The 14,173-nt window shown below is 36.8% G+C and overlaps 1 protein-coding gene across 1 annotated transcript; it reads left to right on the top strand.

Moving 5' to 3' along the window:
* Positions 1 to 10,050: 10,050 nt before the first annotated feature.
* On the top strand, positions 10,051 to 13,138 carry LOC311077794 (B-cell receptor CD22-like). The gene is made up of 7 exons (XM_084106417.1): positions 10,051 to 10,457; positions 10,556 to 10,804; positions 10,893 to 11,135; positions 11,219 to 11,315; positions 11,484 to 11,577; positions 12,524 to 12,732; positions 12,850 to 13,138. The coding sequence occupies exons 1-7, from the start codon at positions 10,187 to 10,189 to the stop codon at positions 12,905 to 12,907; spliced, it is 1,221 nt and encodes a 406-aa protein (XP_083962543.1). The 5' UTR covers positions 10,051 to 10,186; the 3' UTR covers positions 12,908 to 13,138.
* Positions 13,139 to 14,173: the final 1,035 nt, after the last annotated feature.

The raw sequence follows: 14,173 nt of genomic DNA, 5'->3' as shown, positions 1-14,173 counted from the left end.
TCATCATCATACTATTTATAATGTAAATTAAATAATAAAGAGTATAAGTATAATTTACTTAAAAACGAATGCAGAAGGATATGTCGTTTTTATCTATATGTGAATTATATGTTTCCTTTTTTTTGACAGTACGAGAAAAATAATGAACAGACAATCTGCAATACACAAGTGTGAGGTGAGCTGATCAAAGAACTACAGAATATATATCAATCAATCAATATATACAGTGTATATAATATATTTCTCTCTGTTTCCCTATAGGACGATGGTCCCAGTACAGGCTCATATGCAGCTCTTGACCTCAAGTCCAGATCATCTGACCTCTACGACACACTCACAGTAAATGAAATATCAAAAACTACGAGTCCAAAAGAGTTTGTTCATTCAAAACTCGGGTAATAAATAATCAATGTGTTTGTCCCATAGACTGTCCATCCCAGACCTGATGTTCACCAGTCAGAAGAAAATATCCTTACGACTACAGTGTAAAAAACGTGCTAATTACATTTAAAAAATGATGGTAACAATATTACACATGATATTTTTTAGTAGTTAAGGCTTGATTTCTTTCATGGCATCTACCTGAATAAATCATGTAAAATCCCCTCATTTATTAAAGTCTATAACACAATGAATTTAACATATTTAGTGAAATATGCTTTCTTATTTTAAGTTGACTCTCAAAATTGTGTCAATTTAAGTGAATAGAAACGACCTGTTTATATTTGACTTTGAGTTATTTTTTTTTAATTAAAAGACTGTAGGCTATTAGTACATCACTGAATCAAACTTGTTTTTCCATTATTACAGCAAAATTATTGCTTAAAGAACAAAGCAACATGCTTTGGATCATTAATATATGTAGTTATTCACAACCTAAGCATAAAGCCCTATTCTTCTGCACAATGGTAACGATCAAAACTTCAACATAATAGAAACTCTTTCAAATATCAAACATATCTGAACACTAAACATTAACCGATGTTTCCCTTTACTCAAAAACACGTAAGGGACGTAAACACGTCCCTTTACTGAAATAACACTTAATTTCAATATTTACTCTCCATTTCCAGCCATGTGCAAAGCATTCTGGGAACTAACAATGGTGTTTCTAAAAAAAACCGCATAATTGAGGTAATTCTCTTAAAATAAATAGGTAGCCTTTTTTCTTTAATTTTATCAGCTTAATCAGTTCCTCAATTCCAGCCTCAAAACTGTTTCCTTAAACAAATTAGGAAAATGTATGTCTTGGTTTTATTAGTGAAATGTTCTCAAAAATTTTTTATACAACACTGAACCACAATTTTCACCTTAATTATCACCTTTTTTTTTTTTAATGAAAATTACAAGACCCACGATTCTTTTTTTTTTTCTTTTTTTTTACAGTGTAGTCAATATATTCAAGTCAGTGTAATGATTAATCAATAAACAAGTTTTCCACTGTAAGGTTTTGCTGTAATGAAGAACCTTATATATGATCAAAAAATAAACAAACCAATTTCAGCCCATTGTTTCATATTGGTGCTTTGGAGCTCATCTCAACCTGTCGCGGGATTTCAACAAACGAGACTTTAGTACGTCATATTAGGCTTGTTTGAGATGCGCCTTGCCTCGCCTGAAATGTACGCGAGAGTAGGCGGCTGCAGTGAGGGGAGGAGTGAAAAAAGCGCAGGCAAGCCGGACAGATCTCTCTTCTCGTACTGGATCCATAGACAGTATATAAACTGGACACAGTGACCCCATAGGTTTCAACGGAGAGAAGTTGAAGCACATTAGAAGCAGTCACTTCCTGATTGCCGAGCGTACTGCGCAGACTCAAACTGAGCTTGACGACGTGGATGTGACGTGAGCAGCCTGCCTGACAGTTGTAAGTTTTCTAGTAGCCGTGCCAAGCGAAATCTGAACCATTCCCTTCCGAATCTCGCAGAGACGGAGAGTGTGAGTAGGAGCTGTCCATGAGCTAGGAGCAGGAGCAACGTCATGACTCTCTATGGGCTTCTCCCTTGACTTTATCGGACTTTATGCCTCCACGTCCCCCCGATTGATTGCGAGCTTCTCTTCCTGTCTCTACGGTAATTTCCAGAGAGTCGCGTGGTTATGACGCAATCGTTAGCCTACTTTTACAAAAACTGCTTCTACGGGGCCATAACGTAAGATACAAGGTACACTGTTAGACCTTACCGGGTTTTTTTACAGTAAAATACTGGCAACACTGTTGCCAGTAAAATACTGTTAATTGTACAGTTCTTTACTGTAATCTAGTTTGTTTCTGTAAAAATGCACTAAATTATAGTTAACTAATTACACTTGCAGAAACCGACTGCCTTAAATTGACCAACTGTCATTTAAATGTATTAACTAAAATTTATAATGCATTAATAATGTGAGCAAAGTATTACTGTGAACTTCTTTCATTTGAGACCACTAAAAAACTATTGTACATAAAAAGATTTCCACTGGATCAGCAACTACACAGTCACCGCCTGTTAAATAAAGCAACATGCAGCAAATCATCAATGTTAGTAGATCTTCTCCTGGACTGAAGCACAGGCTCTACTCTTCAGCACAATGGTGACCCAAAAAAATAAATTTACAGTAAACTACTGGCAACAGTGTTGCCAGTATAAACCTGTTTTATAACTTACAGTTTATTACTGTTAAAATACATTTTGTGGGTGTGTCTTTTTTATCTTACACAGTTAACCCTTTCAACCCCACAGGAAATCCACACTACAAAGAGTAAAAAGTAACAATGCAGTGAGATAATTAAGGGAATATGTAAGTGATTGTAAGCAGAATCACTGAAGAAAAGAGAAACACAAGAACAGAAAATAGAGAAACACAATAACTACGACTGACTTCCAGCCATTACACATTATTACACTTATTATTAACCAGTATGACTTTATTTCTGTCATACAGAAGTTGTTATTGAGATGTTTAATTGAAAATGTTTGGTTTGAAGTTACCGTTATAGAGATCAGTGCTTGCTTTAGTTGGGATGCTGATGCTAAAGCATTAGTTTTTCTTTTGCTGCTTGAGCTGTGTTGTTGCAAGTCACACTTGTGCACACACACAGTTTATGAATGACTGCAGTTATAATGATTATGATGACAAAATCATCATATTGCCTGTTCATTCACTAAGGAATTAATTCTTATTCATTCAGAGTTTAATCCTCAATCAAAAGTGTTACATTACCCCCAATGTGAAAATGCAGCAATAAGATACAATGACTCTTTTTTTTTAACACATGCATAACCAGAGAAACAGAGCTACACTGTGTTTTAGAAACACCGAGATATCACAATTTAGCACATGAATCTCAACAATGGTGGCAATATTTCTTTATTATTATTATTATTATTATTCATGCAGCAGTGCATGCTGGGAGTTTTATATTATCCTGGAACCCAGCATGCATTGCGACATGAAACTTTTCACCATTGTTGAGATTCATATGCTGATTGTTGATATCTGTGTGTGTCTGAGCTAAGCAGGAGCAAAATAAAATTGAATGCACTCTATGATTACAACATTCTTCAGAAGACCTGATTACAGAAATATTGATTTTATTTAGTAGATTCACAGATATATGCTAAAGATGAGATAACTATAATTTCAATGACTATACACAGTAAAAAACTGAAAATCAGGCATGTCCAAGATGATTGTGACATCATCACTAAAAAATAAAAACACCTGATCATCTTCCTCTTGACTTTTTCTTGCCATAACAAATGTGTTTTATAAACTCACTGTTACAGCAGTCAGAGGGAGAGATGAAAGGTAAGAAGTCCAGGGACAAGAGACCAACTAAAGCAAATACTGATCTCCATCATGGTGACAACAAATTTTATTAATAACTAAATCTCTGTTAATTCTCAACAAGAACTTTTGTACATGTATGAAAGAAATAATCGTAAACTGGTTTGTAAACTGGTTTCACACTCAGTGTGGCTGGAAGTCAGTTGTAGTTTTTGTGTTTCTCTTTTTTCTGTTCTTGTTTCTCTGTCCTTCAGTGATTCTGCTTATCAGGTGTTCATCAGTGTCTCAATTCACTCTCTTCTTTTCATTCAAGTGGACTATATTAGTGAACTAATGTAGGGAATAGTGAATGAGGGTATAGGGTGTGATTGTGAAAACAGCCTCTGAGTGTTGACTTTGAGCACTGTTAATTCACAGTATATTCCTGTAGGCTACTTTTATTTTCTACGGTATATTACTGTTTTAATGGAAAATGGTATAATATTGTCAGAATTTTACAGCAAGGGTTAACAGTGTAATGGAGCCTTTTATACATTGTCGTGTTTCTTTAGAAATAAACAATGGACAAATGGAGTCTTTAAACGCCTCAGATGTAAAGTTATTCGCTGTCAAAGTGACGCGAAAATGAATGGGAGTCAATGGGATGCTAACAGCAGGTGAAGGCTTGTTAGCCAATGGCGGCTCCCGGGGGTACCTTCAAAATAATATGAAACCCTGACCGCCTGACTGGATCTGACACCTGCGAGATCAAAGATGGATATCGCGGGATTCACGCTCGTGCACAGTGTTGCTAATAAACTGGATGTAATTCAAGTTCTGTTGCTTTTATATGAAAATAAATAAAATGAACAAGACACCTAAAAGTAGACTTGTTATTTAATTCCATTCCAAATACATGTTTATCAATTTTTTTTTTCTTTAATACAGACATATGTGGGGTTTTTTATTTTATTTTATTTTTTTTATAAAAATTAAATTGCATAACCCAAAGAGATCGCACTGTCAGATAGTTTGGGAATATTCACACATAACATATACACATCAAACATGATATTAGAGTTTTACAATCAAACATTTTAAAAGAGAACAATACATCACGGTTGTTTAAACCAATGAGCATTAAGCTGTGTCGTCAGCAAGTCGTTTCCCATCATGCTTTTGATCAGCGCAGTCAGTGGAGAGCAACTGCGCTCGACTGCAGAATCCGACACGTGCGGCTTGCGCTCACGAGAGTTTTTTGACATATGTCAGCATGACATCAGAGCCAGGCGGACCGCAGTCGGACACGTTTATAACCGACATGCATCTCGCGCTGATCACCGTTGATCGGTTCTGCGCAGATTTTGCTCATCTCAAACAAGCCTACTGTTTCAGATGGTGTTTTGAAATTGTGATGATTTGGCGCTAGAGGGCGATGATCCCACAGCAAACACCTGGACCGAAAATGTTGTGTTTTTACATGTCAGTTGTGTAGAAGCTTGAACAAATTAATGTATGGATTTTCTTTTTATATGAATACTATAAGATATAAACATACATCATTTGACTAAACATTGTACTCTGAACACAATCTTTATTGTTGTAAATCTGTTTTTAATTAAGTTGTTTTTAAAATAAAGTGTTTATAGAGTCAGTGATGTTAAGTAGTATATGTATTATATATGTATTATGTATTTTATTGTACTAACTGTACCCTGTAATTACATGAAACACAAGGGTAACAGGCACCACTTTAATTTAAAGCCCGCAGATGTCACACTTACCCTGTGACTGTCACCATTATGTTCAGTTACTTTCATTAATATGGACATTTAGTTTGTTTTCATGTTCATCATGTGTTCCTTTGTTCAGTTTTCCTGCTCCTCATTATTAGTTCATATTTGTCAGCGGTGATCCATAATCATCATCCTCATTTGTGTTGGCTATATAAGTTGGTCCCTCACATTCATTCACTGTCTGATCACCGTTACCCTGTGTGTTGCCCAGCCTGATATTTGTCATTAAACTTCATGTTGGAACTTTATTCTTCTGCCTTCTTCTGTCTGCCTGAAACCACACGTGACAGATGATCAGACCACCCAACAATGGACGAACGGGCTAAGTTTGTCGTCCTGGCTCAGGAGAGCCATTCCTTTTTTTCATTAGTCAAGGATTTTCTTTCTACCAGCTGCCTGGACGACGAGACCCTAAAGACCCTATTCCGGATCGGAGGCAACGTTTCACCAGCATATCGACCTCCCAGACACCACAGGGCTGGATTGGAGGGAAGCCGTCATTCGGTGTCTGGAGAGCGTTGCATCCTAATTCAGAACCCAGCCAGACCCAGAGCAAATTTCAACCAAAAAAAAACGTGAAAAAGTCACGAGAGCCCCCTGCAGAACGAGCAACACCCCATGGTCTATTGTCACACTGCCTTCGCCATGGACTTTCGGGCTGTCCGCTACGCGCCGACCCTCCACCCCTTCGTCCTCAGGTGCTCTGGCTCCACCTCCATCGCTCATCGCCTAGGCCTCCAGAACCTGCGACTCCGCTCAGCACCATCGGCTCTCGATCTGCACCTAGGGATCCATTGGCCTCGACGACATCGGTCGTTCCCCAGATATCGTAAGCGACCATTTTGGCTCCTCCCTCCTTCGACTCCGCCATAGGCTGTCGGCACTCAAGAAAAATAAATTACTGACATTTACAATGCACATTAGCTTATCTTTTATTATTTATTGTAAAATTCTGTGCAAATTTCCCGTGGCGTCTGTCGTTGCTATGCAACCATGCACTGTGCTCTTCCCAACTACAGATAAGTTTTAGTAGCTAATGGATTTCCATCACCGAAAAACGCTTGCTGTAGCTCTGCTACAAGATTTATTTACGGAGAAGAGAAAAACACCTGTAGTGCTTGGGTGCACCCCCATCCTTCATGTTGACTGAGCTTTCAGTGTTGTTACAGAAAGGGTGAATTGGTTAGTTCTTGTCACATGACCTGCGGTGTGCTTGTGGCATTCAGAAAATTAGAGATTTTTTTCATCTTGTTGCACCTGGAAAAAATTAGCACGTCGCTTCAATTATGAACTCGGGCGCAAAAAAGGTGCGATATGTTACCGGCAGGGGGCGCCAATTTGGCAATTCCCCACACAACGAATTGATAGATAATAGAAAACCGCTTCGCTCCACAGAGGATTATTACTTTTTTTAATCTGCTCGTGCCGCCCACGTGTGTCAATTAAAAATGCCTGCCCGGTTCGCCCGTGTCAAAAACCACTAGTAGCCAACCACCATCGTCGACACCAGGGGATCGTTGTCTTGCCATCACCATCCTTTAGTGTTGTCTGCCTCTCACCATCCCCTCACCATCACCTCCTCCTCCTCCATAGTCAAAGTGGGGGGATTTGCCACCATTATGTTCAGTTTCATTATCTAACCTCCGACCTGCTCATTTGCATAACAACAGTGCCTGGTGGCTCGAGAACGCAAACCTTGAAATAGTTTCCAAGGTACAAGTGTTGAATAATTAAAAAAAAATAAGTTATCATCTCCATGTAAACTTCAAAAGCGCAAATCTGTGAAAAAGCTGACGGCGTGCACGTGCGTATTAAGTGTTTAGTCTATAGGTATGTGCGTTTGAATATATATATATATATATACAGTACCAGTCAAAAGTTTGGAAACATTACTATTTTTAATGTTTTTGAAAGAAGTCTCTTATGCTCATCAAGCCTGCAGTTAAAAACAAACAAAAAAACAAAAACAAAAAAAGCAGTAATATTATGAAATATTATTACAATTTAAAATAATGGTTCTCTTTTTTAATATACTTTAAAATGTAATTTATTTTTGTGATGCAAAGCTGAATTTTCATCAGCAAGTACTCCAGTCTTTGGTGTCTTATGATCCTTCAGAAATCATTTTAATATGCTGATTTATGATCAATGTTGGAAACAGTTGTGCTGCTTAATATTTTTTTTTATAACCTGAGATACTTTTTTCAGGATTATTTGATGAATAAAAAGTTAAAAAGAACTGTATTTATTTAGAATAGAAATCTTTTGTAACAATATACACTACCGTTCAAAAGTTTGGGAACAATAACTATTTTTTTTTTTAAGAAATTAGTACTTTAATTCAACAAGGATGCGTAAATCTTGCAACAAGATTTATATTGTTAGAAATGTTTTTATTTTGAATAAATGCTGTTTTTATGAATAAATGCTGTTAACGTTTTACTCATCAATGAATCCTGAAAAAAGTATTCCAAAAAAATATATTAAACAGCACAACTGTTTCCATCATTGATAATAACTGAGTATCAAATCATCATATTAGAATGATTTCTGAAGGATCATAAGACACCAAAGACTAGCTGATGAAAATTCAGCTTTGCATCACAAAAATAAATTACATTTTAAAATATATTAAAAAAGAGAACCATTATTTTAAATTGTAATAATATTTCATAATATTACTGTTTTTTTTTTTTTTTTTTTTTTTTTTTAAATGCAGGCTTGATGAGCATAAGAGACTTCTTTCAAAAACATTAAAAATAGTAATGTTTCCAAACTTTTGACTGGTACTGTATATGTGTGTGTGTGTGTGTGTGTGTGTGTGTGTGTGTGTGTGTGTGTGTGTGTGTGTGTGTGTGTGTGTGTGTGTGTGTGTGTGTGTGTGTGTGTGTGTGTGTGTGTGCAGGCATGTAGTCTAATACAAAAGTAACTTTGTACTTTAATACAAACGTTTTTTTATCGCTTCCGCGTATCCATGTGAACTGGAATTATTTTGACAACGGTTTATCTGTACAGAGGTAAAGTGAAGGAGGCCTTCAAAGGAGAGAGACTAGTTGACACTTCAGGACTGCGTTGTCGTAGAGTCCAGGCGGACTGTGTGAAATCAGCATACGTTTTGTTTTAATCAATTAATCACAATTAATCAATTATTTTCTTGGTTCTTTAGTATGCGGACATCATCAGTCTTTTAAACAATAAACAAGTTATGACACAATAGTTAAAAAGGGAAATTTGCTAAAATGAACCTAATTAAACTGTTCCTTGCACATACTGTAGTTCCTCTGGAAGCTTCATCACTCCACGTTCTTATGCACAGAAGTTTGAGTTTAACTTTTATCACTTTAGTCTAATGTTGTCTCTGATGTTGCGATGTTTAAACTTTGCCTCTGCTATCAGCACTGGTGGAAGTGTCATATCCTGTGTTAAATATAACGTGTTGACTACATAAAAACCCAACGCTGGTTTTACTCAGTTCATTTGTCACTGGTCATGAGTGTTGGTGAAACGGGTAAGAGCATCATTTACTAATCAATCTTTATTTGCTGTTGATCTGATGAGCTTCAACACCATTCGTAATTAAATGAAAACTGATGATTATTTCTATAGATGAAGCTCATATAACACATGATTCCTGACATGAGGAATATCTTCTGTTCATCTAATGATCAGTTCATTTACACACACTGATGTTGTGCATTAATAATCTTCAGATGTGCAAAGATCTTACTAACACTAAGAGCTGTTTAGGGTGATGAACATACACTGTTTATGAGCATATAAGTGATGTTTAATGCTGTATTATAGATATATGTTATGCTGATGTGGGTCAGAATGGCTCCTCCTCTTCCTCTGATCTTCTTTCTGCTCATGATTCACGGTGAGTCTCTCTTACATTTCAGCTTCTGAGGCGCTAAAGCAACTAGTTGCTGCTCGATATTTCCTTTTATTCTGATGTTTATAGTGAAGTTTTTTTTTGTTTTGTTTTTTATGATGATTAATGAGCAGTTTTCTGTGGTATGTTGATGTATTTCCTTTTGAAGCATGAAGTTTGGGTGAGCCATGCCAATGGGCTTGTCTATTTTATAAAATATCCAGTAGTTTGTAGTTACGTCACAGTCTTGAACATGAGTTGCTTATTTGCTGCTTGCTAGTCAGTGTCAGGTGGTTCAGGGGAGGGACTTTCTCATATATATATATATATATATATATGTATATATATATATATATATATATATATATATATATATATATATATATATATATATATATATATATATATGTTTGAATATTTGATAGTGCAGCATGTTGTTTATGACTGACACCTTAGTTCTGTTTTCATACTTCTGTTTCTGTGTGTTTATTTCTGCAACATCCTCCATCAAAGTTCATGAAGTAATTCACACTGAGATCATTTATCACTCAGTAGATTCTGAGAAGATGAGCTTTTATTTCCTGTAATGAGTTACTCAAAATATTGAGTTTTTAAATAGTAATAAGTATTGTCATATTTTCATGGTCTGTTGTAACTGATAAAACAGCATTTTGATCGTGATGAATTCTGTGTTTCAGGGGTTTCTGGTGCTGGTTGGGGTGTGAGTTACAGTCCTTCACACATCTGTGCACTAAAGGACTCAACAGTGATAATGAGATGCACTTATACATACCCTACTGGACATCAGATCATGAAAGTGTTCTGGACCAAAAACCCTGTAAAGGGTGTTGAGCCTCCAGATCTGTCTAAGGACCCTGAATACAGTCAGAGGCTTCAGTATCTGGGAGATAAACAGCAGAACTGCACCGTCAGACTGAGTCATGTGACACTGAAGGATGAACACATGTACTGTTTCAGATTCATCACTGATAAACCTGATGGAAAATATACTGGTGATCCAGGAGTGACTCTTAATGTCACAGGTGACTTTGGTGAGGTTCATCTCTTCTTCTGTGCATTATGTTGAATAATAATCAGTGTATGACAGCAGCACTAGATATAATGTGTGTGTTGTGTTCAGATCTTCAGGTGGAGTCTCCTGAGAGAGTGACAGAGGGAGATTCAGTCACTCTGAGATGTAAAAGCAGCTGCGCTCTGACTGACAGAGCAACATTCATCTGGTACAGAAACTCACAGCCATTAACTGAGAGAAGAGACAGAAACAATGAACTCCTGCTGCAGTCAGTCAGAAGAGAGGATTCGGGCAGATATAGCTGTGCTGTAGACGGACACACTCACATCTCTCCTGCTGTTCAGCTCAATGTCATGTGTGAGTGCATATTCATTTGTTCTTTTAAAAAAACAGAGATTGTGTTTAAATGATATGATTTAAAGATTACATTTTTGTCCTGTTTTAGATCCTCCAAAGAACATCTCAGTGTCCATCAGTCCATCTGGTGTAATAGTGGAGGGAGATTCAGTGACTCTGAACTGCATCAGTGACTCAAACCCTCCTGCTCTGAACTTCAGCTGGTTTAAGGAGAATGAACCCTCAGCTGTTGGATCTGGACAGAGTTTCAGTGCACTACAGAGTGGACGCTTCTACTGTCAGGCTCACAATCAACATGGATCTCAGAGATCAGACGCTGTAACTGTCACAGGTGAAGCTTTTATTAACACACTCCTGTATCTTCACATCATTCATCAGTTTGGAGAGTTAATCATGATGATCTTCCTCTTTCAGTTCATCATGTTGCTGGTGGGAATGTGATTGTGATCACAGCGGCATCTGGAGGATTATTCATCATCATCTTCATCATCATCTTCATCCTCTTTATAATGTGAGCACAATACAAAAAACTGCAGTGATTGTATAAATTCACTTTTGGTCTGATGTAAAAGGAAATTATTCATTTGCGTTTTATTAGTAATCTTCAAAAACAGCATTCATATTTTCATTTAAATTGATACATTTATCCATATGCTGTTAATGTCTGTGATTATAACAGAAATAAACGAAGGAGTGTTAAATCTGAAGATCTCACAGTGAAAGATGTAAATCTAAACATGATGTCAGAAGAAACAGAGGATCCACGTACAAAGGCAAGTTCTTGCAATAGTCTTTAATGAAGAATTAACAGTCTGTCGACACAGAACTGGAATAAACTCACAGTCAGTGGACAGTAGGTCAGCATAAACAGAAGACTCTTGGTGATTGTTTGCAGAGCTGGTGATTCACGTAGGGCAGTAACACAGTCCTTGTAAGTGGCCACAAAACTGCAGAGAGAAAACAGTAGAAGGCCAGCAGAGTGACAGGGCAGAGAAAACACAAGACTAGCACAACTCCTCTAGGCTAGACAAGATAACACAAGCTAAATCTTCATGGAGATAACATAAAACACAGGCATGACTCACGTACACACGTAATAATCCGACAAAGAACAAGGGGAACAAACGAGAAAGTAACGAAAGACTACAGTGAGAACAGGTGTCACAGAGAAGCAGAGAAGCAGCGAAAGGTGAAAAAAAAAAAAAATGTATATATATATATATATATATATATATATATAGAGAGAGAGAGAGAGAGAGAGAGAGAGAGAGAGAGAGAGAGAGAGAGAGAGAAGCTCATGACACACGACTTCACAAAAGCAGAGAATGAATCGATCAGCCATTATCTGTGTTTCAGACTGTAACTGTATGGGAAACTAACATTATCAATTGTTAGTCTGTATAAATTGTTAGTCTTTATCAATAATATCCAGTAAAAAAACATTCATAAACTAATATTTCTTTCTTTTTAGACCAGTGATTCTCAAACTGTATGTACAGCGCCCTCAGGTGGTGTGACACATGAAGAAATAAATCACTTTTGACATGAAACAAAATCACTTTTTTTTTTACATGGTTTCGTTAAAATTTCTGATATAGTTACAGTTTTAATATAGATTTATTTTCTAATAATGTGATAATCATTAGTATATTTACAATCAGTTTGGTTATTTCACTTCTGATACTCATTCTGTCCTTTTCTTCTCCTGCAATCAACAAGCCTCTTTCTGAACCGGATTCAGCCAATGACGCTCTGTATGCCAGTGTGAAACCCAGAAGATTCAGAGGAAAAACTCCTGAATCCAGAGATACTGAGGAGATCCAGTACGCAACTGTCCAACATCACAGAAAGACAGAGACGAAGAAAGCAGAGGAGAATGAATGTCAATATGACGATGTAAGAGTTCATCAGCCTGATGCTGCACTGAGGTGAGAAAAACCAATTTAACCAGCTTAACCAATACCAATTTAACCAGTACCAGCTTAACCAGCACATGTTATATCACCTATAATATTGTTGTGCTCATGTTTGTTTTGATTGTTTAGGCGATCAACTGTTCAGATTGAGGAAGATTCATCAGTGATCTACAGCAGCGTTAAATGAGTGACAGAAGCCTGTGTTCAGATATCAATCTAGACCAGAAAATGGATTATTGTATAGTTATGGAATAATTTACCCCTCTGACCACAACCAATATAAACAGGTTCATCACCCACATTAAGACTCATTCACTGTAAAAGACTCATTTGTTCTCTTTGACCCTTTGTGAGAGAATGACAGTCATTGTGATCTGGACTGATGTAAAGTCTGTTTCTTGTTTGATGCTTTGGTTACTTTGTTTACTTTGTTTACTTTGTTCTCTCATTCTCTTTGTATATATATATATATATATATATATGTGTGTGTGTGTGTGTGTGTGTGTGTGTGTGTGTGTGTGTCAGTATTCAATATTCACTTTTAGGCATAAGCTTAGAAATCAAATAAACTTCAGAGAGAAATACATTTACAATCTGAACAATCTTGTTCACATTTTATACATCACAATCTCATCTCCACAAACAGCATTACCAGCTTCACTTATTACTAACCAGACTGACTTTATTCCAGAGTCTACAGAAGCCTATGTGGAGACTGCAGACCTGGAGCCGGTAGATATATGCATAGATATCCATATAAGTCTAGATGTCTTAAGGCGGAGTCTCGAACGGCATCACCGGCGGCCATCTTGTCACAGGGAAGCTTTCTGGGTATCTGACACAAATCCTCTTATCTTGCTGAAATCTTGACGGATTTACAAACGGTTCGGTTTCTTACAAACGTTATTAACGTGGCTATAATTCTGGATGCTTGAACATGTTTAAATATATAATATTATATTTATTGATAAGTATGCAGTGTCATAACTACGTCTCTGACGTTTATAACAAACCAAACCGTTTGAAAATCGCTACAAAATTGAGCAAGTTATGGTTATTTAAAAAGTACATGCACCATTAAAACACAATATTACGAGTGAGTGAGCTCCCTGTGGCAAGATGGCCGCCGCGTGCGGATGTCGACCTCCATTGGCCAGCAGCGCGGACGAGACATCTAGCCTTTATTATATGATATCTATGAATATACGACCCAGGCAGTTTTACACCCCTGTTGTTCCTGATGCGTCCAGTAGGGGGATATACGACAAAATAACTTAATTAAATCAACGCTCGAAACTTACACATTAATAACTGTCCTGTCCATAGACTTTGACTAATTTAGAGTTTTTTGTTCATTTAAATATAAACGTTACAGTGTAACGATAGACAGTTGAATGATCTGCAATATGGATTAAAATATCTGTAGATATTCAGTTGGGCTTCACTCTCTTCA

Source organism: Abramis brama, assembly GCF_963993115.1.
Source record: "Abramis brama genome assembly, chromosome: 2".
Taxonomy (NCBI): domain Eukaryota; kingdom Metazoa; phylum Chordata; class Actinopteri; order Cypriniformes; family Leuciscidae; genus Abramis; species Abramis brama.
Note: the sequence above shows the minus strand (reverse complement) of the source record. Positions and strands in the feature narration are given on the sequence as shown.